At 43.2% G+C, this 27,749-nt stretch overlaps 2 protein-coding genes across 2 annotated transcripts; one reads left to right on the forward strand and one right to left on the reverse strand.

Moving 5' to 3' along the window:
* Positions 1–6,126, reverse strand: LOC134133003 (oocyte zinc finger protein XlCOF6-like). The gene is made up of 2 exons (XM_062566258.1): positions 5,641–6,126; positions 1–3,208 (listed from the first exon to the last, which is right to left on the reverse strand). The coding sequence occupies exons 1-2, from the start codon at positions 5,828–5,830 to the stop codon at positions 1,263–1,265; spliced, it is 2,136 nt and encodes a 711-aa protein (XP_062422242.1). The 5' UTR covers positions 5,831–6,126; the 3' UTR covers positions 1–1,262.
* A 7,265-nt stretch (positions 6,127–13,391) lies between these two features.
* Positions 13,392–24,964, forward strand: LOC134133009 (microtubule-associated protein RP/EB family member 1-like). The gene is made up of 2 exons (XM_062566276.1): positions 13,392–13,898; positions 22,995–24,964. Exons 1-2 carry the CDS (start codon positions 13,706–13,708, stop codon positions 23,270–23,272), a joined length of 471 nt encoding a protein of 156 aa, XP_062422260.1. The 5' UTR covers positions 13,392–13,705; the 3' UTR covers positions 23,273–24,964.
* The last annotated feature ends 2,785 nt before the right edge of the window (positions 24,965–27,749 follow it).

The raw sequence follows: 27,749 nt of genomic DNA on the forward strand, positions 1-27,749 counted from the left end.
TTTCAACATTTATTCACTTATGCAAAAAAATTAAAATGTATTGCCTTCATATCATTTTCAGCAACTCTTCTCGCTCAGCAATGTGAAATGACAGTAGGATTTCATTCTTGTTTTGTTTCTTAATACACAGATACATTATTTTGACAATCAAATATGTACTCAGCTCAAAATGAAGATGAACAGACAATGAGTATCAAAATAACCAGGAAAACATCTAATCTAAATCCCAACAACATATTTCCTGAAAAAAAGGGAAAACAAAGTGAAAGTAAAGTAACATGCAAAACAACAGAATTGAGACGGTCACAAATAATCATGCAGGTAATAGGAGAGCCTGCAGTAACACAAATGGAACATATAAATCAGTCAAACTTGTATTTCTACAAGTTGAAAAGTCAATAAAAGGCTGGGTAACATTACAATTTTAACAGTAGGCAACGTAACTAAAGGTTATTCATTGGAAGGATGTAATTATCTTTGGAGTTGTGTTCTCAGAATATGAATTTACTAAACATCTGCCTGAAGAGACTTCAATTAATATTAAAGTCCAAAATCACATACTATATGTAATACGGTATGTAATCATGCAACATCCTCTGTCCCAAAACCCTCACATCCGCAGATGAAAAGATTCCCCCCCAAAAAAGGAGGAAAAAAAGAAACCTCAGGGGGAACGACAAAGATGTAAACTCATGTTGTGGCAGCTGGTCTGAAAAAAACGAACAGAGGCCCCTTACTGAAGCCTGAACAGGCAATCAAGATAGATGGTTCTGGTTTCCGGGACATTTGCGTGACAAAGGGGCTTTAGAGACAAGCAACAAGACCCAATGGAGGAGGTTGAGCTGCATTAGCTAGATACAGTAGAGCCCAACTTCATGCTGTTACCACTTCAGAAACCAAACTGGAGAGCTGCTTGAGTGAAACCTTTATCACATTTTGAGCCAATTAGTTTTTTTCACTGCGTAAAATCTCATGTGTGTCTTCAGACTTCTGCTTACAGCGAGACATTTACCACAATGTGAGCAGCTAAAAGGTCTCTCCCATGTGTGATACAGCATGTGTCTCTTCAGACTTCCAAATGCAGTAAAACATTTACTACACTGTGCAGTGCGCTGGGGGCCGCAAGGTTGGTGGTTCAAATCCCGGCTGCCATGTGCCATGTTGAAGTGTCCCTGAGCAAGACACCTAACACCTAATTGCTCCCCAGGCAAAAATGTAATGGGTTATAATGCAATGTAAGTTGTTTTAGATAAAAGCGTCAGCTAAATAACATGTAATGTGAGCACAGGTTTTTCTCCTGTGTGACATCTCATGTGTCTATTCAGATGTCCTTTTACAGTAAAACATTTACCACACTCTGAGCAACTGAAAGGTTTCTCCTCTGTGTGAATTATCATGTGTGTCTTAAGACTTCCACTTTCGGGGAAACATTTACCACACTCTGAGCAGCTGAAAGGTTTCTCCCCTGTGTGACCTCTCATGTGTATCTTCAGTTGTCCGCTTGTTGTGAAACATTTATCACACTCTGAGCAGCTGAAAGGTTTCTCCCCTGTGTGACATCTCATGTGTATCTTAAGACTTCCACTTAAAGCGAAACATTTACCACACTGTGAGCAGCTGAAAGGTTTCTCCCCTGTGTGACATCTCATGTGTATCTTAAGACTTCCACTTAAAGCGAAACATTTACCACACTGTGAGCAGCTGAAAGGTTTCTCCCCTGTGTGAATTATCATGTGTGTCTTAAGACGTCCACTTTCGGGGAAACATTTACCACACTCTGAGCAGCTGAAAGGTTTCTCCCCTGTGTGACCTCTCATGTGTATCTTCAGTTGTCCGCTTGTTGTGAAACATTTATCACACTCTGAGCAGCTGAAAGGTTTCTCCCCTGTGTGACATCTCATGTGTGTCTTAAGACGTCCACTTACGGGGAAACATTTACCACACTCTGAGCAGCTGAAAGGTTTCTCCCCTGTGTGACATCTCATGTGTGTCTTAAGACTTCCACTTAAAGCGAAACATTTACCACACTGTGAGCAGCTGAAAGGTTTCTCCCCTGTGTGAATTATCATGTGTGTCTTAAGACGTCCACTTAAAGCGAAACATTTACCACACTCTGAGCAGCTGAAAGGATTCTCCCCTGTGTGACATCTCATGTGTATCTTCAGTTGTCCGCTTGTTGTGAAACATTTACCACACTCTGAGCAGCTGAAAGGATTCTCCCCTGTGTGACATCTCATGTGTATCTTCAGTTGTCCGCTTGTTGTGAAACATTTATCACACTCTGAGCAGCTGAAAGGTTTCTCCCCTGTGTGACATCTCATGTGTGTCTTAAGACTTCCACTTACAGTGAAACATTTACCACACTCTGAGCAGCTGAAAGGTTTCTCCCCTGTGTGACATCTCATGTGTATCTTCAGTTTTCCGCTTGTTGTGAAACATTTACCACACTGTGAGCAGCTGAAAGGTTTCGCCCCTGTGTGAAATATCATGTGTGTCTTCAGTTGTCCGCTTGTTGTGAAACATTTATCACACTCTGAGCAACTGAAAGGCTTTTCCCCTGTGTGACATCTCATGTGTATCTTAAGACTTCCACTTAAAGCGAAACATTTACCACACTGTGAGCAGCTGAAAGGTTTCTCCCCTGTGTGAATTATCATGTGTGTCTTAAGACTTCCCCTTTGGGTGAAACATTTACCACACTCTGAGCAGCTGAAAGGTTTCCCTGATGTGTGGGTCATCATGTGTCCCTTCATCTTTTTAAGGCAACCAAATGTTTCCTTCCGATCACCACTGTCCTTAGGCTCAGAAGAGTCTTTAGCATTTTCATTGCTATCTGGTTCTGAGGGACACTCTAGACAAGAGTTCCTGTCTGGTTCTGGTACTCTACTGTCCTCTCCATCACCTTCTGTCTCCATCTGTTTAGTATGTCTTTGATAAAGGTGAGAGGACAGAGCTTCCTCTACATCATTTTCACTTTTCACAGGAGTGTATAAGACCTTCATGTGAGCCTTCTCAAGCCCTTGAAGCTGCTCGTCTTTAGTGGGGCGGGGCTCTGGGTCCTCCTGTTCCTCTTTAACGTTGGGGGGCTCTGGGTCCTCCTGTTCCTCTTTAACGTTGGGGGGCTCTGGATCCTCCTGTTCCTCTTTAACGTTGGGGGGCTCTGGATCCTCCTGCTGCTCTTCCTTAATCACAAGAAGCTGCTGGAGGTCTAATAATAAAATACAAACACACAATATAGTTAATGAACTCAAATATAAATTAAAGATGCAAGCAGCGTTGGACGGGTCCTCGCTACTCCTTGCTCCTCGGGGCACTGGCCAGACGGTTACAAATGCGGCCGAAGAACCCTGCAGCCGTCGGACGAAGCGTTCGCAAGTCAGTGATCGTTAACCGTGTGGAGCAACGGCAGGAATGCCGCTTTGCAAACGTTATCTTTGACAATATCATGGTCTTAGGCCTTTAATGTCAACATATAACGAGAAGCTTCTGATGTACCATTAAAACTTAAAGCCTCTCAAAATACCACACATAACCCAATTTCTTTCAATATCTCAATCACCAGACTACATTTTGTCATTTTTAGATTAGATTTAAAAGAAAACAATCAATACTTTCATGACCATTCCACTTCAGGCAGAGAGCACACTCAGAGTAACATAATAAGCAAGAATATTATCAAGGGACATTTTTTTTCTCAGAATAGTGGATGGTTGTTGTTTTAGGTGAGATTTTAGGTTATTTGTGTTGCCTTTTTCCATTGCCACTGTTTTTTAATAAAGTTAACACATTGGCTCGTTCACATTAATTGGCTCAAGGGGTGCAAATAACAATTATGTAACTGAGTAATCTATCGATTATTTTATTGATTAGTCGACTAATCTAACGGTTACCATGTTTATTTCCATCCAATGAGTTTGGATTTTGAACACTAAATGTATTTTTAGTAACAATTTAATACAAATGTAATCATTATACATTGAATAGTAATATAAAATACACGTGTAAATATTTGTGCGTTTGAAAGTAAAGAGAAAGTGCAAATAATGTTTTAAAAGTAACTCAAAATAGCAGTCTTTGCAAGTGAAGAGCATGTTGAGGACGCTCTGTCCAGACTACTTCATCTGAGGGTGTACAAGGCTCTGAAAGACAAACACGTGCACGTGCCTATGCTTGGTACTAAAAGAAAACTATTCAGGACCACCAAAAAGACAGGGTACAATAATTCACCGATTTACTACATTGCATTTAACATAATAGCATTAGCAAGCATCTTCCACGGAACTGTTAAACCTTACGATACGCTAACAAGGCTAGCGTTACTTTAGTTAGCCTAACTTACTCATGAGGAGAAGACGTGGTGGCTCCAGCACATTTGAGCGGCACGTTTAGAGCGTTTGATGCGATGCGACATATTTCTGTCGCGCACGTGTCTGCCTGTTCTATCGGGGCGGAACAGACCCATTCCCCGCAATCCCCTTTATTAAAAAACAATGAAAAACATGCCACTACACCATTACACACATGCAATGCATACACTATGAAAAAACACAAAAAAAAGTGGTCCACATAACCGCAGTCACGGTAAAACACCGGGTGACGTCTACTTATTATTCTGAAGGTGAATTGCTTTGCAACATGCGCAAGCCTTTTAGAGCCGTGAATTAAAACTATTCAATCGACACAACTGTGCTGAAAGCCGTAGCTGCAGTTGCAGAACCATGCTAGAGCCTTAATACCCCGCTGGGGTTGGCCGAACCATTTGCCAGACTACTAACACTGAAGTTAATTTGGTACTTGTAGAACTATTTTTTGTTGTTCTTTGAATGAGGGGAATGCATAGGCTTTAGAGACTATAACGCAAACTGCACAGTAAATTCCAGCTGTAAATGTTTGTTACTGTTTCAATTCTAGTCCGCATCTGGCCGAGAACGGTCATAATACCCGGATGCGACTCGCTCCGCCCATTTTACAGGGCATGCATCGGAGCAGGCTCGTCTGTTCTTGTGAGAGCCAAATATCCCAGAATGCATCTCACCTCAGCAACAGGCAACAACGACAGATGAAAATGAACACAACTTTATGTCGAAGTTTAAAAATGTTATGACAGATTATATGTATCTGGTGCTCAATATTATATATACACTTGATACTATACTAATTTTAAATGAAAATGAAACAAAATGTTTTTAATAGTAAAATACTTAAGTCAAAAACTTAATTAAAACGTATTAGCAAGACCAGCTGACGTCATTAAGTCAACTGCTGTTCCAATTGCGGAAATGTCCGTTCACCCGAACCTGCGAGTCAGGACTCCGGAGTCTGTCTCACGAGTCTATTCTCGTATATAAAATATTTAAATTTTAGTAGTAGTCAGAAAAGTCCTGTACTTACACAACGTTACTTCTATCCTTGTCCAGAATGTAAATAGTCTGTATTTCGGATACATGTTTACTACCGTAAAAGGCAGCATATAGGTGCACTGAAATTCAAGGGTCTGCCGAGTTGACCGCAGTTATACTACGGTATCAGAGAGGTATCGATCCGTGGAGTCGGAGTCGTTTGATCACTTGCCAACTTGACCGAAATAAAGTAGACTGATATTGATGTGACTGATTCAGTGTGAAGAGGAAGAGAACCAACCTGCTCTTTGTATGCGGACTTCCGGGTTGAAAACAGCGTGCAGATGTTTCTTCAGTCGCTCGTTGTCCTCTTTTAATCTAGAAGCTTCCTCCTCGTACTCTGCTATTGTTCTTTCAAACAGCCCAAATATCTCTTCAGCAGCCTCCGTGAGTCGCTGCTTCACTAAACAGTTCAGCAGGACTTCAGACATCTTCACTGAATCACAGAAACGTTTCCTCCAAATAAACCCCGTTAAAAACGCCGTTTCTCTCCGTTAACCTCGGACTAGCGCTGTGTTTCTAACTTCAGTCTTTTTCCAGCTAGCATGCTAAGCTAACTAATAGCTCATAGCTAAGCTAACTAATAGCTCAGCACGCTATCGGTAGACGATTAAGAGGAAAGATCCAGAAAAAGGTGAGCAGATGAAAGTCCGCCAGAGGTTTATTCAGACGTCCAGAGACTGTGGTCAGGACTAATGGCGCCAATAACACCTTCTTCTTCTTCTTCTTCTTCTTCTTCTTTTAGTGTTTATTGGCGGTTCGCAAACCATTTTGTCGGTGCATTACCGCCACCATCTGGACTGGAGTGTGGAGAAAGAGATTATGCAGAACACTAAGAGATGAGATAAAGAACATGGAGATAAAAGAAAAAAAAACTAGATCCGTTTGACTAAATTTGTTTTTCTTAAAAACTGAATAATGAAACCATACGTTTTATCTGCTTGATTCCCCATTAGACCCGACAGTGACCAGTCCTGGTGTTTTGCTTTCTTAAGTGACTGACGAAGATGTCCCCTCTGTATACTGTAACTCCCGCATTGTAACAATACTGTACATGTTCCACAGTTCCTGGTTGGTCACACTGTGAGCATTTCCCAGTTGGGTGCTTGCTTATTTCATGTAATGAATGATTGAGTCCTGTGTGTTCTTACTTTCCATCCTATACATTATGAGGAATATTTCACTGATCATATAATTCCTGGTATTTGATCAACCGGATTCTATGCTGGAAAGTGCTGAGAAACTGTCAGATGCAATTACGGTGTTGTTAATTTCCCACTTATCTAGCCACTGCAGGGCCAATAGTATTGCCAATAGCTCTGGTATAAAGTGTTATAAACTGACACATGATCTGATACTCTTTGCCTGATGCAGATCTCACTCTCACACGGGATATAAACTGCTGCTCCTGCACATCCTGTTATGGGGTCAGAAATATGGACGTAAAGTCTGAGAAGTGCTGATCAAAATAATTCTGTACTATGCGCCATGCTGGCATTTGCTTCGACTTATCCTTCAATTATTGATGTATCCTAAAGTCTACCTTTGGAAATGGGAATAACCAGGGAGAAATGGAGGAGATTGAGACTGCAGGGCAATACTGTAGTTGACACAACCCTGCTTTTTCCGCCATTACATCGCCTACCCACCCAAAGCTTGTGTGGTTGGAGTTCCCAGCAGTCTGTCAGAATGCTTTTGGTTGGGTGAGTTCCACAATGCCCCTGGAGATTAACCCACAGGGCCATGTCTCCCACTTCCACTTGAATTGCTGATACCGGAGATGTTGTGATTGATCCACTGATGATTCTCAATGCTTGATCTTGCAGTACATCCAATTTCTTGAGGTTTGTTTCTGCTGCTGACATGTAAGCTACACACCCATAGTCAAGGACAGATCTCATGAGTGCCCAGTGTATATTTTGCAACGATGCTCTACTTGCTCCCCATTCCCTTCCTGTCAAACACCGGAGTATATTGACGACTTTTCTACATTTATTCTTGACCTTGTCTAAATGTATGTTCCATGTGAGCTTTTCATCAAACCAAATCCCCAGAAATCTGACGGTTTTAACTTGCTCCAGATTTTTATTATACAATTTTAGGGCGATGGGTGCGATCTTACGCCATTTCAAGAAGCAAATAACTTGTGTTTTGTAACTTGTGACAGCTTGAATCCCCATTTGATGACCCATTCCTCCACCACCGCTATTGCAGCTTGCATTTGGCTCTTAACAAATGATACATTGCGGCCTCTTACCCAAAGAGGACTATATACACTACCTTGCGGAGTTCCATTATCCACAGTATATACTGTATATTTGAATATTACCTGTATTTTCCGATCAAGTAAAATGTCCTTCACCCAGTTATATACCCTGCCACCTATTCCCATTGAATTCAACTTAATTAGTTACCCTTCTTTCAATAGCATGTCATATGCTTTTTCTACATCAAAGAAGACAGCTATTACTACTTCTTTGTTAGTCTGTGCTTTCCTGATGTCTGCTTCTAAGCAAAAGACAGAATCCATAGTACTTCGACCCCTACGGAACCCACTTTGATGTGGGGATAAAAGACCTTTACTCTCTATTAAGAATGTTAGTCTTTCTGTCACAATCTGTTCCATGATTTTACATAAGTGAGATGTTAGGGCAATAGGTCTTTTAAAGGAGATAAATTTGACTGTTCAGCCACGGTGGATAACTTCCGGTTCTCGTCTCGTCAAAATAAAACATCTGCGTTTTTGTTAACGTGCTCTACACGTTGATCCAAACATATTCTGTCTAAATCAGTGTTTTCCCTACATTATTATGTCGCGCATAACTCCGTGTGGCGCTCGCAGCAGCAGCGGAGCAGAGAACAGTAGGAGCTAGCACAAATTGTGGAACTGGCAACTTGCTGAGTTACTTCCTGTTGCTGGTTGCGGTCCCACGGTGAGTCGTGGCAACTGTTGTAAATATGCATAAGATGTATTGTGCAATTAACCCAATTTGTATGTATTAATGAATGCTTTGCTTTTGTAACATGTTTTTGTTTGATGTTTTTGTTTTGTTGTGCATTTCCTGTTATGAGTTATATGCTTTTATTTTTAAGGCCGTTTTAGGGTTGATAAGGGAGAAAAAAAAGTACAACCACCAATCGGAAAGGACGTTACACATTGTAACGTTTAAAATAATAACCTTTTTGATAGAAATACATCGGTTTTTACTACATACAGTACCAATAGACACATCTTATTCGTACCATAGTTTGGTACTGTATATCTATTTTCATACACTCTTTATATAACTGATATGTCTAGTAATCAAATCATACACTTTGTACACGCTGTGGGCCTAAAACCCCTCCCACATTGCCATTTTGCACGCTGCAGTTATCCTGTACATCGTGCTGCATGTTGAGTGTTCTTCTGATCAAGGTTCAAAAACAGAAGGGAATATGGAAAAGCAATTGGCAAAGCATTAATGTAGTTCCTTAGTGTGATAATGTAAGTAATAGCATTGCAGTAATCCCCAAATGAATTATAACACTACATTTTGAATGAATGAAAAAAATAATTAACCGCAACAACTCAAATGTTGATTTGATCAGCTTAGACAAATAATGTAGATGGTGTATTACACCTCCAGATGAGGAATCTGTGTTGTATTCTAGCATTGTTGTAATAAAGAGGCAGCATTACTGCGTCTCTTGTTATTTTTCCAATATATGTGGCGATGAATACAAATGTATTAGTTCATTTTGCATGTGTGTGACAAACTTTGATCAATCCTTTGCAATTTGGAAATAGTACTGGTATTGTTAGGTCCTTACTTTATGGCGGGTGCTTGTCTAACCCGCATAAGCACAGACAACGGTTTCTTCAGACATCACGTCATGTCACAGAGGTAGCCAAACGAGAGAGTTCCCGCCCGAAAAAATTACCCAGAACAACCCGGTGCTTCATTATTACGGAACCAGAGTATGCCCAAAATACACAACAGGTATGGTATGTCCTCCCCTCTTACAAAGAACATACTTTTGTAAAATAACCATCCACTATATAATATTGCAGATGTCTAACACATCAAACATTAAACAGTTTTGAAATAAAGTAAAAATGTACAACACAGGTCAGCATTCTCTACATAGCTACCTAGGGGTGAGAGTGGCCTACCTCAGTCCCTTGACTGTGCCCATGGGAATTATTCTATACCCATAACTTGGGTCAGTCACTAACTAAATCTCTATAAATCCAGGCGGACACGAGGCCGCCGCTCTCTGGTAGGGTATCTCCTCTCCGATGATACATTACTATCATGGTCTTCCAAAGGTGAACTTGATGCAGGTGCTACTGTAAGGGACGGTCTCTCCGCGTCTGCTACAGCCGCATCCTCCACTGGAACAGCTGGGTCCTGCACTTGTGAGGGTAGATAAACCGGTGTAGTGACAGGCACATCTAGAAAAATCCCCCGTGGTAAGATCGCCGGCACTGACGGAGTCTGCAGGACTTGATCAACGTGTCTTCGCCAAACACCATCAGCTGTCTGGACCATGTAGGGCACCGGACCAGTTTGTGCAATAACAGTGGCGGGGATCCATCTAGGTTTGCCACGGTAGTTTCTTACCAGCACAGGTTCTCCTGCAGTGAAAACTCTTCCTTTGCCCTTCTGTTCCCTGTACCCAGCCTGTTTCTCTTGTCGACTTTGGACAACGTCCTTCACTGATGAGGGTTTTAAGAGGTCAAAGGTGGTGCGCAGGTCTCTCTTTAACATTAGGCTAGCAGAAGAAGCCTTAGTGGTTGCATGTGCACTGTTGCGGTAGGTCAGCAGCAGAAGATGTGCAGCCTCTGATGTAGTGTTCCTTGTTCCTGTGATGATTTCAAAGCATGCTTCGTGGTTTGGACAAACCGCTCAGCGAGACCATTTGTTGCGGGGTGGTAAGGTGCTGACTTAATGTGTTCAACTCCATTAGCTTGTAGAAACCCGGCCATTTCTTGGGAGATAAATTGGGGTCAATTGTCAGAGACGAGCTGTGCAGGTGATCCAAATTGACTAAACATTTCCCCCAACTTCTCAATAGTCTTCCCTGCCGTGGTTGATCTCATGATAGCCACCTCCGGCCATTTGCTGTGTGCGTCAACAGCAATAAGAAACATTCTGTCCTCAAATGGTCCCGCAAAATCAATACGCACACACTGCCATGGTCCTTGTGGAAACTCCCAGGGGTGAAGAGGTGCGGGTGGAGGGTTGTTCCTGACTATTTGGCATGATGAACAGCTTTTGGCAAGCTCCTCAATTTGGTTATCATTCTTGGGCCACCAAAAGTAGCTTCTTGCTATTTCCTTCATGCGTACTATTCCATGCGTACTATTCCCGAATGTAGCTGCCGCAGCACTTTTGTGCAAAGTGACAGCGAAAACATGGCCCTTGCGCGTGTGTTTAAGCATTGACGAGTTGGTGTACTCTTCCTGTAGCATTTAGTTGTTGGGCTTCCTTTCGATGCCATTTTCATTGACAAACTAACATCTATGGCTTTTTCTAGCGTCAATGTCCTTTCTGTGAGCAATCTCTTCTGTGCTGCTTCATTTCTCAGTGCACATACCAGCCTGTCCCTTAGTGTGTCATTTAACACATCTCCAAACTCACAGTGTTCAGCTAACTTGCGTAGGGCTGCTATAAACATTGTGACAGACTCACCCTCTTCCTGGCCACGTTTGTGAAATCGAAATCTTTCTGCAATTACCAGGGGCTTGGGTGACAGGTGCTTTGCCAGTATGTCCACTATTTCCACGTATGTTTTACTGCCAGGCTTTACTGGTTGTAGTAAATCTCGTAGCAGGTTAAACGTTTTTGGTCCCATCACACTCAAAAAAGTGGCCACCCGTTTCTCATCGGTTATTCCATTTGCCACGGCAAAGTAGTCAAAACGCTCCGTATATGAGTTCCATTGTTCGATGCTCTCATCAAAGGTGCCGATTGAGCCAATAATTGCAGCCATTTTAAGCTCCTTGCTATAAGTGCTGCTTTTCCGTTACTCACGACGTCACCGATTGTCCGTCCTCCCCTCCAGCCGACTTGCACCTCGCTCGCTGAAGTCGCAGTCATGCGAGGTATCTACGAAGAACAGGAAACCTCACCTCCTCGGCGTGGACAACACGCGCTGGTTCAGACGTCCTCGTCGCCAGTTTTGTTATGACCTTACTTTATGGCGTGTGCTTGTCTAACCCACATAAGCACAGACAACGACGTTGCATTGAAGCTTTATTCAGACATCACCGTATGTCACAGAAGTAGCGAAACGAGAGAGAGAATATATTACCCAGAATAACCGGGTGCTTCATTATTACAGAAAAAGAGTATGCCCAAAATACACAACAGGTATGCTATAATTTAATAGCTGATTTTACCAAATAAAATATCAATTGTGTATGCTAGAACACATAAATCACATTCAAATACAATTGAACAATGAGTCAAACACACTATAGGATTAAAAAACGAGAAAAATTCGACAATAGTATACAATTCTACACATTTTATTTGATGAAAATAACACAGACATTCCTTGAAGTTATATAAAAGGAAAAGAATCCTGTGTGAAATCACATAATGATATAAGGGTTATATTCACAACATTTAGGCGACATAAGCAGGCAGTGCTGTACGTGTAACAAAAGCAACTACACCGGCATACTGGAAGCGTCTGAAAAAACAGCTAAAGAAGAAAAAGTTTTCAAACACCAAGTATACCTGGGGTGATATTAAAAGAAACAACAACAAAATAAAGGTATTCTCCCTCTTGTGGCTAAATAACTTCTCATCTCGTTTTTCTCTGTATTGAAATCACTAAAAAAACACTTGACTTGCTGTAATGGAACATTTTTGTGGTGGAAATTTGTAGATTGAAGCCTTATGAGAAATCAAAAGTATCTTGAACTCACTTTGTGTTTAAGTATTTATTGCTAACTAGAATATAGAAAAATGATAAAGAATGGAGAAATCATCCACACAATCTCTAAGTACAGACAGAAGTCAAATGAGAACAGGAGAACCGGAGTTTTATACCCTTTGGTCAGGAAACTGTATTGTTTCCAGCACCTCCAGGACAGACCAATGCAGGAAAAAACCCAGAGGTCGTAAAGTGACACCCCTGAGAAAAATGAACCATCAAAACTCTTGCAACACATCAGTGGTGTAAGATATTGCTTAGTTACACATAATCTTCACATGGAGTTGTGCGTGTGTGTGTTGAACTGATACAAAATTCCTTACACAGATCTTTAAAACAGTTACAATTAGGGTTGTAACAAATACAATCAGAATGATGACAACTAATATCCACAACAATCCTTGAGAGGCCCTTTCTCAATATCTAAGATGGCGACGACAGACTCGGGCGACCTGACTCACAGGTTCGGGAGCAAAATTTCAGTACAAGTAATTTTGTCTCTCTTTGTCCCGTCCCGCCCTTCAAGTGAGGATGGACACTGGGTTACAGGGGCCCTCACAACCCACCCTACTTTAGGCCTTCAGTGTGCATATTGTATGTAGTTCTCTGCAAACCTAAGGTGGTATCATGCCTAGGTTGCACTAATTTTATTGGTACATACTTGACTGTATCTAAATTTATTTAAGTTAAAACTTTTTCCTTGGCCCCATTTGCCTTTGTAAGAAAATGCTCTATTTTGTCTTTATTATTTTGTCAGAATGCAACAGAATGCTTCGTTTGAATGTGAAAAAAAATCTTTATTTACCCCCCCCTACAATAAAATTCACCAGCCGCCACTAGTGTCAAAATAGAGAAAAATAGAGAGAGTTAAGGTCAACTTCAGCAAAGCAGAAATCCAAAGTATTTGTATTTTTACTATTTATTTAGTTCTAGTGTTGACGTTATAGAAATCCTGATCCAAACTCCGTACCAGTTGTTGGCGGTAATGCAAACACGGTTTACCCAACCGCCAACCAATCATAAAGAAGACGAAGAAGAATGCACCCGGATGTTGATCTCAGATTAACATGGCGCCGATCGGTCGTAGAATCAGCCGTGTCTGTGTTACGTTGACCAAGTACTAGTTATCTCCATCAGTCCTGATCCACCAGAGTCCCTGGACGTCTGGATAAATCTCTGACGGCTCTGACAGCTTTTTTCCTGGATATTTTCCCTCTGAATCACCTCCCGGTAGCATGCAAAACTATTAAAGTTAGCTTAGCATGCTAGCCTGAAACGGACCGAAGTTAGCAACACGGAGATAGTCCGAGTTTAACAGAGAGAAAACTGTTTTAAAAAAAATTCTTGCGAGGAAACGTGTCTTTGATTCAGAGAAGATGTCTAAAGTCCATGTGCTGAGATATTTAGTGAAGCAACGACTCGCGGAGACTGGTGAAGAGATATTTGGGCTGTTTGAAAGAACGATAGCAGAGTACGAGGAGGAAGCTTCTAGATTAAAAGAGAACAACGAGCGACTGAAGAAATGTCTGCACCCTGTTTTAAACCCGAAAGTCCACATAGAAAGAGAAGGTTGGTTCTCTCACTCTTCACACTGACATCAGTCTCATCAAAATGGGTCTGCTGTAGTTCGGTAAAATTTGCGAGTGATCGAACGACTCTGACTCCCCGGATCGATACCTCTCTGATACCGTAGTGAGGTACAACAAGCTACAACCTAAATGAATCCAAACGGGCTCTTCACTGTCATGCCAAGTAGAGTAGTAGAATGATATATATATATATATATATATACATACTGTGGTCAGCAGAACATTTTAGTGCACGTGTTACGTGCCTCGGCCTGCTTGTGGGAGGGGGTGTGTGTGTTTTGATTTTGTTCCCACAGGTGTTCTGACGCACCCACCAGCCAATAATCTCCCCTGCCAGCTCCCACCTGCAGACACTAATCACCCTCACCCACAGCCAATCAACTGCAGGATGGAGTGGCTTAAAAGGAGGTCGGAGTAGACAAGAAGAAGAGAGCGGTTGGAGAGAGAGAGCGGAAGGACTGTCGGGAAACAACTTTTTGCAACCGAACAATTGTTTTGAGCGGCGTTCAAGTGACATTTCTGTTTGTTTTGGTGTATGCATATATTGGGTCACTTGAACTAGTGAAGGTTAAGTTATTTTTGTTATTCTGCTATCACGTTGTCTGTGCTATTCAGTTTCTTTGTTTTGTTTGTCCCAGGGAAAAGGGGACCGCACAATGGGAGTGTATAGGTAAGAGACCCTGGGGTTTACATACTACCCGTAGATAAACCTCTGTCTATACACACTAGGTAAGATCTGGGCGGACCACCCACCTGTACTTTTTAGAGAGTTTAACAAACTTGTGTTTAGACTAGGTAGATTTAGGGGTCTTTTTCATTCATTTCTTTGCTTTGGTTCCGCTCAGCCCCTTTTCCCCCACTACCGTATTATAGTTCAAAATAAACCTGGTTTGAACGGTACGGTGTTTTTGGTTGTCCTGATTGTGCGCACACTGTTTTTACTTCACCTCACCCTCCCGGTGACCAGCTCACGTGTGACGGCGAGTTACGGTATCCTCACTTTAGAGGAGGGCGTAACAAATGGGGGCTCGTCCGGGATCATGGATCTAATACCCGTTACTCTGAGCACGTCATTGGGAACTTGGTGTGGTTGTATGTGTTGGTGCGTTGTTATCCGTCGGTAGTCTGTACATTTAGTGAGTTGTTGGTGTAGTACATTGTTTTCAGTATGGCGACTTCGGCATTGGCCGATTTCTTTGAAGCCCCTACTTTTGAAGTGTTGGCTACATTTCGAAAGGTAGAGTTACAGGCTATAGCGGAACACTACGAAATCCCTGTTCCTAAACAAAAGCTTAAAGCTGAGCTTTTGACCCTAGTAACAGAAGGGTTAGCAGAGAGGGGAATTTTGTCCTTGAAAGAGGATGAGAGGGGTGCCTCAGGAGAGGAGTCTGATGGATCCTCTGAAGCAAAAACAAAGGATGGCGTAGAGAAAGACGTTGCTTTCACTCCTGTTACGTTGCCCCGGTTTGACCCTTTGTCTCCTCCTTCAGGTCATTCTAATGGCGCTGCTAGGCTCAAAATGAGGCTGGCCAGGTTGGAGATGGAGCGAACGGAAAAAGAGAGTATTCGACAAAGAGAGTTCGAGTTAGAAATTCGGAAATTGGAAATCGATAAAGAAATTAGAATTCGACAACTGGAGCTAGAGGCTGGCTCCCGTGTGAGTCCGTCTTCAGCTCCGCCTCAGGCTCACTTTGATGTGAGTAAACATATTGCTTTAGTACCGCCATTTAGGGAATCAGAAGTTGATTGTTATTTTTCTGCTTTTGAGCGTGTGGCAGCAGCGCTGCACTGGCCACTCGAGGTGTGGTCACTTCTCTTACAGTGTAAACTGTCCGGGAAGGCCCAAGAAGTTGTTGCTGCTCTCTCCCTGGAAGAGAGTTTAAAATACGACGTTGTAAAAGCTACAGTTCTTCGCGCGTATGAACTAGTTCCCGAAGCATATAGGCAGAGATTTAGGAACCACAAAAAGGCCTTGAATCAAACCTTTGTTGAGTTTGCCAGAGACAAAGAGTCTTTGTTTGATCGCTGGTGTTCAGCCAGTAAAGTTATAGATTTTGCTGGTCTCAGAGAGTTAATTTTGTTGGAAGATTTTAAAAACACTCTACCTGAGCGTCAGGTGGTTCATTTGTGTGACCAAAAGGTGGCAACGTTGGCTCAGGCCGCAGTGTTGGTGGATGAATATACCTTGACACATAAGAGTACGTTCACGCCACCTCGTTTCGGGGACAGAACATTTGTGCCATCGGTCCCAAGTCCTGCTCGTCCTTCACCAAACCGTTCACCCAGTCCCAAGGATGTGCGGGAGTGTTTTTATTGCCATCAAAAGGGGCATCTGATTGCCACCTGTCCTGTGTTGAGCAACAGAGACAGGCGACTGATGACTTCCAGTAGCAAACCAAAAGGTGTTGGTCTGGTCTGTTCCAGGAGTCACCCGGTGAAAAGCGGTGCATGCTCTGCACGAAGCAAACCAGACAGACTTTACAGCCCATTTTTGTTAAAAGGTTTGGTCTCCTTATCTGGGATGGAAACTGAACAAAGGCCCATCCAAATTTTGAGAGACACTGGAGCTGCACAATCTCTTATTCTTACTGATGCGCTGCCTTGGTCTTCGGAGACGTCTTGTGGTTCACAAGTCTTGCTGCAGGGTATTGAGATGGGGACACTGCCCGTGCCCTTGCATTGGGTCCATTTGACGTCTGACTTAGTTTCAGGACATTTCCGTGTTGGTGTTATGGACACGCTGCCTGTGAAAGGTGTGACTTTGCTGTTGGGCAATGACATAGCAGGTGGAAAGGTGACGCCCTTGTTAGAAGTGTTGGATAAACCTAACCTCAATCCAGAAGATGAGGATCTGTCAAAGAATTTTCCTACTGTGTTTTCGGCCTGTGTGGTTACTCGCGCACAGTCACGACGACTGGATGATGTTATAAGTTTGCCTGAGTCTCTGTTTGACCCAGTAGCTGTGGAGAGTGAGGTTCCGTGTATTCCTCAGGAGCCTGCGCGTTTGAACGAGGTTCACCCTCACAGGGACGTTGTGGATAAGGGGCCCCAATCAAGTGACCTTTTTGTAGGAATCACCCCTGAAACGGTGATTGAACAGCAAAAAGAGGATCACAGTCTTCATACATGTTTTGCCTCTGTGGTGACACCGGAAGAGGTGAAAAATAAGGACACGGCATACTTCTTAGACCAAGGAGTATTAATGAGAAAGTGGACCGGCCATAAGGCAGACAGTGCTTGGAGGGCCGTATTCCAAGTAGTTGTTCCTACCCCGCTTCGGCAGCAGGTGCTGTCTCTAGCTCATGATAACAATTGGTCGGGCCACTTGGGGATAACTAAAACATTTGACCGTGTTCTAAGACATTTCTTTTGGCCGGGATTGAAGTCCGATGTAGCTAGGTACTGTAAGACATGTCATGTATGTCAATTAACTGGAAAGCCAAACCAGACGATACCTCGAGCTCCTCTCTACCCTATACCTGTGATAGGAGAACCGTTTGAGAGAGTCATAGTGGACTGTGTTGGGCCATTGCCCAAAACCAGGTCTGGTAATCAGTTTTTATTAACTGTAATGTGTTGTGCCACTAGGTATCCAGAGGCTATTTCTCTTCGAAAGATAACTGTTAGGACTGTGATCAAAGCATTGGTCAAGTTCTTTTCGACATTTGGACTTCCTAAAGTGTTGCAAACAGATCAGGGAACCAATTTCCTATCAAAGTTGTTTGCCAAGGTGTTACAGACATTGTCGATATCCCACAATGTATCCAGTGCGTATCATCCGGAGAGCCAAGGTGCCTTGGAACGCTGGCACCAAACCCTTAAGTCAATGCTGCGCAAGTACTGTATGGACACCCAGAAAGACTGGGATGAGGGTGTGCCACTTGTCCTGTTTGCCATACGAGAGACCGTGCAGGAGTCCTTGGGCTTCAGTCCTGCTGAGCTTGTGTTTGGCCACACTGTTCGTGGACCGTTAAAAGTTTTAAAGGAGCAGATACTGGCTTCTGACTCAGTTGGCTCGGCTGATAAAAACGTGTTGGAGTATGTGAGCCAGATGCGGGAAAGGTTGCATGATGCATGTGCAGTAGCCCAAGAGTCCATGTCTAACTCTCAACAGCGAATGAAACGCCAATATGACCGGAAAGCAGTTAGCCGTGACTGGAAACCAGGGGATCAGGTTTTAGTTCTGTTGCCGATTCCAGGTTCCTCCTTGTCAGCACGTTTTTCTGGTCCATACGTAATTGAAAGGAAAATCAGTGAAACAGACTATGTGGTTAAGACGCCAGACCGGAGACGCTCATCCCGGGTTTGCCATGTTAACATGTTAAAAACGTACCATGTTCGAGAGACCCGTCCCAAGTCCTCAGATAAAGCGGCACAGGCTACTGTCGTGCCTATGGCTTCTGTGGGACTGCATTCAGAGTCTATGCCAGAAGAAAACCAGGAGGATGATTTGGTGGTACGTAACACTCTCCAGCAATGTGAACGCTTGTGTAACTCACAACTGTTAAAAACTCTTCACTCCCAGTTGGGACATTTGGATGAAAAAGAAAGAAGGGATGTGGTTGCCTTAATTAATGATTTTCCAAGCCTTTTCAGGGATGTTCCAAGTTGTACATCCGTCTTGGAACATGATGTGAATGTACGGGATGCCGCTCCGATCAAGCAGCATCCCTATCGTGTGAACGCTGTGAAGAGGGCAGCAATGAAACAAGAAGTGAGTTATCTGCTACAACATCAAATGGCTAAACTCAGTATTAGTCCGTGGAGCTCTCCTTGTATTTTGATACCTAAACCTGATGGTACTTTTCGGTTCTGTACTGATTATCGACAAGTGAATGCTGTCACTGTGCCTGACTCATTTCCCTTACCACGTATTGATGACTGCGTCGACACCATAGGTGCTGCGGCGTATGTGACTAAGCTTGACTTACTGAAGGGTTATTGGCAGGTGCCTCTAACCTCTCGTGCTTCTGATATTTCCGCTTTTGTCACTCCAGACAACTTCTTACAGTATAATGTAATGGCGTTTGGGATGCGCAACGCCCCGGCCACGTTCCAGAGGCTGGTGAATATTGTACTAGGTGAGGTCCCTAACTGTACTGCCTACTTAGATGATTTAGTCATTCATTCCGCCATGTGGTCTGACCATATCTCCACTTTAACAGACGTGTTTCAGAGGTTGGAGAAAGCATCGTTGACCCTAAATTTGGCTAAATGTGACTTTGGAAAGGCTACAGTCACCTACCTAGGCAAAGAAGTTGGACGTGGACAGGTGCGGCCTGTGGCTGCCAAAGTGGAGGCTATCGCTAGCTTTCCTGCCCCTACGACCCGCCGCCAATTACGTCGGTTTTTGGGGATGATTGGGTACTACCGTACCTTTTGTAAGAATTTTTCAACTGTGGTAGCTCCTCTAACCAATTTGCTTAGCCCAAAAATAGCTTTTCAGTGGTCTCCAAAGTGTCAAACTGTTTTGGAGTCAGCTAAAATGTTGCTTTGTAGGGCCCCAGTTCTTGCAGCCCCTAACTTTGAGAAACCATTCAAGTTAGAGGTGGATGCTAGTGCTGTTGGGGCAGGTGCAGTGCTCTTACAAGAAGATGACGACGGAGTGGACCATCCTGTCAGCTTCTTCTCGAGAAAATTCAACCCCTGCCAATCCAGGTACTCTACCATTGAGCAGGAGGCTCTGGCCCTGTTGTTAGCCTTACAGTTTTTTGAGGTATATGTTGGCTCGAGCATATTGCCTGTGCTGGTCTTTACTGACCACAACCCCTTGGTTTTCCTAAACAGGATGTATAACCAGAACCGCCGTCTGATGCGGTGGGCCATAATGGCCCAGGGATATAATTTGCAGATCTGCCATGTAAAGGGCTCCAATAATGTTGTGGCGGATGCTCTGTCCCGCGCATGGTGTTAGGTGGTATGTGTTTTGTTACACAAACTAAGGGTTTGTGTTTTTTGGGGTGGGCGTGTTACGTGCCTCGGCCTGCTTGTGGGAGGGGGTGTGTGTGTTTTGATTTTGTTCCCACAGGTGTTCTGACGCACCCACCAGCCAATAATCTCCCCTGCCAGCTCCCACCTGCAGACACTAATCACCCTCACCCACAGCCAATCAACTGCAGGATGGAGTGGCTTAAAAGGAGGTCGGAGTAGACAAGAAGAAGAGAGCGGTTGGAGAGAGAGAGCGGAAGGACTGTCGGGAAACAACTTTTTGCAACCGAACAATTGTTTTGAGCGGCGTTCAAGTGACATTTCTGTTTGTTTTGGTGTATGTATATATTGGGTCACTTGAACTAGTGAAGGTTAAGTTATTTTTGTTATTCTGCTATCACGTTGTCTGTGCTATTCAGTTTCTTTGTTTTGTTTGTCCCAGGGAAAAGGGGACCGCACAATGGGAGTGTATAGGTAAGAGACCCTGGGGTTTACATACTACCCGTAGATAAACCTCTGTCTATACACACTAGGTAAGATCTGGGCGGACCACCCACCTGTACTTTTTAGAGAGTTTAACAAACTTGTGTTTAGACTAGGTAGATTTAGGGGTCTTTTTCATTCATTTCTTTGCTTTGGTTCCGCTCAGCCCCTTTTCCCCCACTACCGTATTATAGTTCAAAATAAACCTGGTTTGAACGGTACGGTGTTTTTGGTTGTCCTGATTGTGCGCACACTGTTTTTACTTCACCTCACCCTCCCGGTGACCAGCTCACGTGTGACGGCGAGTTACGGTATCCTCACTTTAGAGGAGGGCGTAACAGCACGTATATGCAAACACGTTCGATATGAAACAATAACCGGAATAAAAGCCAGATTCTGCACAATGACTGAAGTATCTGTGTTCAGGACCATTCTGACTACGCGTGTACAAAAAATGAATACTTATCCAAAGGAAAAGTTCAAGGACCATTTCTCAATATTTGAACTGCAATAAAAAAAATTCTCTCAATAATTCCAGTCTAAGACTAACATACTTGACTTAAGTCCCATAAGTATAAGTTCAAAAACATAATTTCTCAATATTTGAACTGTATCAAAATTAATTTCCCCAATAATTTCAGGTGAAGAAGTTCATATATATGAACTTTAATGACTACATATTTACAGACAATTTTCATATGCTTAGTTAAGATTCTCAAAAGTAAGCATTTGTACATTAAAAAAGTAAATCAGGACACGTTTGAAAAATACAAGAGCTTTAAGTGTGTTCTTTGACAAATTTAACAATCGGGAATACAAACATTAGATTTGAGAATTTAAAGGTTTTAGAGCTGGAATTTTTTGTGCATTGCAGTAGCGGTGAGTGCGAAAAGTGGTCAGTGGCAAAATGACCACCGGAGGAACCTACCGCCGACCACGGCAACCTGCCATTCTGAAAAAAGAACCTGCCAACGACAACTTTTCGCGTTTTTAAGGCTGCCGTCTGCGTCTTGTGTCAATGAACTTGTTTCAATTCATGGTTCAAAAAGGCTTGCTTGTGTTGCAAAGCAATTCACCGCCAGAACACTAGGTGGAAAAACGTGTTTTGTTGAAGACGACCTAGAGAGTGACGTCTTTGTGTGTGGCTTTCGTTGGTTTGTTTGTTTATTAATCCTTTTTTTCCCTGCATCGCCAATGCTGCTTTTTGTTGCCTTTTTTTCGTGGACATATTTGTCCAGTATTTTCCTCCACAACTTTGTTCACCCCTCGACCGACAAACCGTCGTTTGCAGAGATCTCCCTCCATGAATTGGACTCTGCGCGTCCTTATAGTCCGCCAATGACTGGTTGTATAAGTGGTCATATTTACGGATATCTTCCCACAAACTCATTCATTATCTCGTGTAAAATCTTTGTTTTAATAATGGCAGAATTATTCTATGAAACCGGAAATGTGAGACTCTGGAAAGGATGTTGTCAGCAGACCAATCACAGGCTGCGTGAACTTGCGTAAATTGGTAGACACACGCAAGCACACAAGAAGCGCTGAAAAGGCGCGCAAAGAGCTCTTTCAATTGCGTGTCCATGCGTTTCTCTGAAAACGCAGAAGCATAAACTAGGCTTTAGTCTATAAATCCTGTGAATCTCCGTTGGAGAATTGCATTCTAAGCAAGACAAAAAACACTTTCAGTGATGCAGTTATATACGGGCAAAATTAACCTTTAACATCCACTTTTTCTTATCCATGTGTCAGAATTTTTCTTGCGTTGGTTTGTCAACGGTTCTCTCACATAGTGTTTGGCTCCACGTGGTTGTTTAGGTAGCCAGTTGCTGCATCAACGCTTTGTGCCAACACCTTTAAGTGCAGTGTTTCCCACACCATTATATGTGGATGAGGCGTTTTCCGGGCCCAAAATTATTTTAATTTGACAAATCTCCCAATTTATTCTGTAAAAATATTTAAAATTTGTAATGGAAGATAAAAGGATGTCCTAAACACATACATGCACCAATGATTGGAATTATTGAAGTATTTTTATCGCAGTTCAAATATTGAGAAGTGGTCTTTTTGAACTTTGAATTATAGGGCTTTTACTTTAGATAATTATCTAACTTTTTAGAGTAAAAGTATTTCATTTTTTTACAGGAGTAGTCATAGTTTCTTAACAAATGTACTTCAAATATTGGAAAAATGGGCCTTTTCAATTTTGAATTATAGGGCTTTTACTTTAGATAATTATCTAACTTTTTACAGTAAAAGTATTCATTTTTTTGTACAATAGTGGCCAGAATGGTCCTGAACTGTGTGTTCAGTCATTGTCCCGAATCTTTGTTTAAATAGCTTTTATTTCAGTTACTTGTTTAATACTGTAAATCAGCATATATGTGCACTCAGATTTAAGTGTCTGCTGAGTTGACTGCAGTTTATATAAGAATTTTCTAGTGACACGTTCAGAAGTGTAGCTAATGGTTAATGGCTTTTAACTCCTGATGGTGGTATGTTTACACGTAAGTCTAATGTTGTAAATCTTTATATAAAATACTGTAAACAATATTTCTCAAATGAATATTAACTTAATAATTAACTATATTGTTTGTTTGTTTTTTAAATTATTATTATGATAATATTTATTATTTAAATCTTTTTCTTATTTTTTACACCACAGATGTCCAGCAGCTCTTTGTGCCTAAAGAAGAGCAGCAGGAGGATCCAGAGCCCCCCCACATTAAAGAGGAACCTGAGGACCCAGAGCCCTCACACATTAAAGAGGAACCTGAGGACCCAGAGCCCTCACACATTAAAGAGGAACCTGAGGACCCAGAGCCCTCACACATTAAAGAGGAGAAGCTTCAAGGGCTGGGGGAGGCTGAGATGAAGGTGTCATTCACGTGTGTGAACAGTGAAGGTGATATAGAGGAAGCTTGGTCCTCACATCTTCTTTAGAGACCAACTGAACAGATGGTGACAGATGGTGATGGAGAGGTGTTTGGAGGACCAGAACCAGACAGAATCTCGGGGTCAGATTGTCCTCCAGAACCAGATAGTGATGAGAATACTGGAGACTCTTCTGAACCTGAGACTGAGGACAGTGATGATTGGAGTAAGACCAAACAACCTCAGTCAGGTTTAAACTCCCAAAATAATGATGACGGTTCTGTCAGTGATTCAAGATGTAGAACAAGTGAGAAACATTTAATGTGTTCTGATTGTAAGAAAACATTTGGTTGCATTAAGAAGCTGAAAAGTCCCATGCTGACCCACAAATTAGAGAAACCTTTCAGGTGTTTACAGTGCGGTAAATGTTTCAGTATGGGTGGATATCTGAGGAGACACATGAGATGTCACACAGGTGAAAAACCTTTCAGCTGTTTACAGTGCGGTAAATGTTTCAGTATAGGTGGATATCTGAGGAGACACATGAGACGTCACACAGGTGCGAAACCGTTCAGCTGCTCAGAGTGTGGTAGTTGTTTCACTGAAAGTGGGAGTCTGAAGAGACACATGAGATGTCACTCGGGGGCGAAACCTTTCAGCTGCTTAGAGTGTGGTAAATGCTATGTTAGAAATGGGAGATCTGAAGTCCCACATGAAGTGTCACACAGGGTAAAAACCTTTCAGTGGTAAATCCATCCATCTATCTTCAAACCGCTTATCCTGCAAACAGGGTCGCGGGGGGGCTGGAGTCTATCCCACCCTGGATCGGTCGGCAGCCAATCGCAGGGCTAACACAGACGAAAAACCATTCACACATCCAAACTAAGGGCCACTTAGAGTTCCCAATCAACCTAATCCCTAGCACATGTCTTTGGACTGTGGGAGGATGCCAGACTACCCGGAGAAAATCAATCAAACCTTTCCTGGTTATCACCTTTGCGCACGCAAGTTATAAATACCCTCTGCAGAACTATAAAGACGGACAGATATTTGCAGCTACTTTACAAACGAATCTCATAGACTTCCTCCCAGAAATTCACAAGTTGTGTTTTAATGTCACTAGGCTGCATCCCTGTAGCATCCAGCCTTCGGGGTAGACCCTGGGCTGGGTCCTCTAACAACTGCATAGACTGAACCCAGCGGTCTCTGAAATGGGATGTCTGGCGTATGGGGGGGATTTAGTGTTTTTGTGTAAATTCTGTTGTTTTGCATCTTACGGTGGATAAAAATGCCAAAAGGCCTTTAATGCGTTCTTCTTCCTCGTTTATATTGTTTTAAGGTTTTTTAAGAGATAAGTTGCTAGGATTTACTTTTTATATTCATTGTCTTTTAATCTGCTTTTTAAGGTGTATATTACAGCAATGTTTTACTGCATAGATTTTTGTGAACCATCACATTGTGTAAATAATTTTGTTTTGGATGTTAAGGTGCAGAATTTCAGTTCATGCATTAACTTCTTCCTCTTGTTTATATTGTTTTAATATTTTTTAATATATAATATTTTGGATTTAGGTTAGATGTTTTCCTGGTTATTTTAATATTCATTGTCTGTTAATCTTCGTTTTGAGTACATATGTCTTTATGTATTAAGAATGAATACTGGAATGAAATCACACTCATTTTACATTGCTGGGTGAGAGATGCTTAGAAGGCAATGAATTCATTTTATTTTATCTTTTGCAGAATTTAATAAATATTTAAAAACAAATCAATTGAGAGGCATCTTTTTCCATTTCCAACCCACACATATTACATATGGAAAATACTAAATTTTGGAGGTAATAAATCATAGACCGCTTTTTTTGTAAGATACAACGGAGTCAAAAATGGTTAAGATGATACTGCACTAATTTACAGGGACACATGATGATTCTCACAATGTAACGTTAATGTTACAAGTGGTCTTAGGGTATATATACGTGTGTGTGTGTGTGTGTGTGTGTGTGTGTTTGTGTGTGTATATATATATATACAGTTGTGGTCAAAAGTTTACATACACTTGTAAAGAACACAATGTCATGGCTCTCTTGAGTTTCCCGTTATTTCTACAAGTCTGATTTTTCTGATACAAATTGATTGGAACAGATAATTCGTCACAAAAAAGCGAATCATTGACTTGAACAAGTCGGGAAAGTCACTTGGAGCTGCAGGTCCCAAGAACAAGTGTGTGTACATATATTGCTGAATAATAGTCTAGCGTAGTGTAAAACATCACTCTGCGAGCACTTGAAGGGAAATGACCTACATGCGTTTCAGTCGCTTCTCTCCTCTTTTTCTGCCTCCATCTCTGCTGAAAAAAGCACTTTCTACCAATCCAGAATTGAGTCCTCATTTTTCAACCCCAAAAAAATATTTTCTATCTTCACTAACCTCCTCGAACCCCCCAGTCCTCCTCCCCCCTCTACCCTTCTTCCAGGAGACTTTGTCACCTACTTTACCAAAAAAATAGCTGACATACGCTCCTCCTTCTCCAACCCACCTCCTTCCAACTAAATCCCACAGACTTCACCTCAATCACCCTCACTTCCCTGTTTCACACACCTGTCTCCTAACAAAGTTCTTACCTTGGTAACCTCTGCCCGTCCCACCCCCTGCACCCTCGACCCCATTCCATCCCACATTTTACAATCAATCGCCCCCGATCTTCTTCCTTTTCCTCACCTGTCTCATTAACAATGCTCTGTTATCTGTTTCCCCAACTCTCTGAAGGAGGCAAGAGTTAACCCACTCCTTAAGAAACCCACCCTCAACCCTTCTGAAGAAAACAACTACAGACCGCTATCTCTTCTTCCCTTTCTGTCCAAAACTATTGAACGAGCCATCTTTAACCAACTCTCCTCCTATCTCCACTGTAACAACCTCCTTAACCCCCATCAGTCAGGCTTCAAGGCGCACCATTCCACAGAAACTGCTCTCCTCGCTGTCTCAGAGCAACTCCACGCTGCTAGAGCCGCCTCTCTCTCCTCCGTCCTCATCCTTCTGGACCTTTCTGCAGCATTTGACACAGTAAACCACCAGATCCTTATCTCCGCCCTTCAGGAACTTGGTGTCACAGGTTCCGCGCTCTCTCTTCTCTGATCCTACCTTGACAGCCGCAGCTATTGCGTAATTTGGAGATGATCAGTGTCAGAACCTTGTCCTCTTACTACTGGAGTTCCTCAGGGCTCCGTCCTGGGTCCCCTCCTCTTCTCAATTTACACCAACTCTCTTGGCTCAGTGATTCGCTCACATTGTTTTTTGTATCACAGCTATTCCGACGACACCCAACTAATTCTCTCCTTCCCCGACTCGGACACTCAGGTGGTGGCACGGATCTCTGCATGTCTGACATCTCCTAGTGAATGAAAACTCTCCCACTCAGGACCTGACTGTTAACTTCGGCGACTCTGTGTTAACGCCCACTCTGACTGCTAGGACCCTCGGCGTGACACTTGACTCCTAACTCTCCCTGACTGCCTACATCACAGCGACAACACGATCCCGTAGATACACGCTCTACAACATCAGGAGAATACGACCCCTTCTCACTCAGATGGCGGCGCAGGTACTGATTCAGGCTCTTGTAATTTCCCGCCTTGACTACTGTATCTCTCCTGGCAGGTCTCCCTGCTACCGCCGTTCGACCACTGCAGCTTATCCAGAATGCAGCAGCTCGACTGGTCTTCAACCTTCCGAAATTCTCCCACACCTGGACACACGGACTAGGGCGCTATAAGGGACCCGAAGGGCAGGACCATTCATCTCTGTGCCTTCATGTAGTGCGTGTGAAGTTTCTCACGTTCTTCCGGCTCCGAGGAGCTGGACGTGGTGAGCGTAGAGGCAGCGGAGGCTGACACAGAGGGGACTCATTCCCCCGCTGCCGCAAAAGAACTGCTGGAGGTCCTCACCCGAACCGCTGACAGGTTTTCATATCAGCTGGCCGGCGGGTAAGCAGCAGCCGTCTGCTTCTGGTAAACTCCAGGAGCGGTTCCTACCTTCCCGCAGAGCGCCTCCGGGCCGGTGTCTGCCGTTCTTCCCAGACGTCCACACTGAGGTGTCGGCGTCCTGGAGTAGGACTCTGGAGGCAGTGCGTGAGCTGAGGCACACGGCTGACCTCCGCCGTTCGCCCCCTCTGAGGAGGGTTCCGGGTCTACTACATCAGCGCTTCCCTGCCAGTACGCTGTTACAGGGCGCGGTGTCTGTAGACCCGAGACTTTCAGAGCCCCTGAGAAACTTTTTGGGTGAGTGGCAACCCCTCCCCAAAGTTTCTCAACGGGTCCTGCCCACAATCGATGTCGGCTACGCCATCCAGTTTAGGTGGCGGCCGCCTTGATTTCGGGGCGTACTACCCACGGTGGTAGACCCCCAGCAGGCTCTGGTGTTGGAGCAAGAAGTACAGACCCTGCTGCGGAAGGGAGCCGTAGAACGAGTTCTCCCCCCAGACAGGGAGTCAGGTTATCACAGGCGGTACTTCATCGTTCCAAAGAAGGATGGGGGTTTGCGTCCG

The sequence above is a fragment of the Pungitius pungitius genome, chromosome 12 (genome assembly GCF_949316345.1).
Source record: "Pungitius pungitius chromosome 12, fPunPun2.1, whole genome shotgun sequence".
Classification (NCBI taxonomy): Eukaryota; Metazoa; Chordata; class Actinopteri; order Perciformes; family Gasterosteidae; genus Pungitius; species Pungitius pungitius.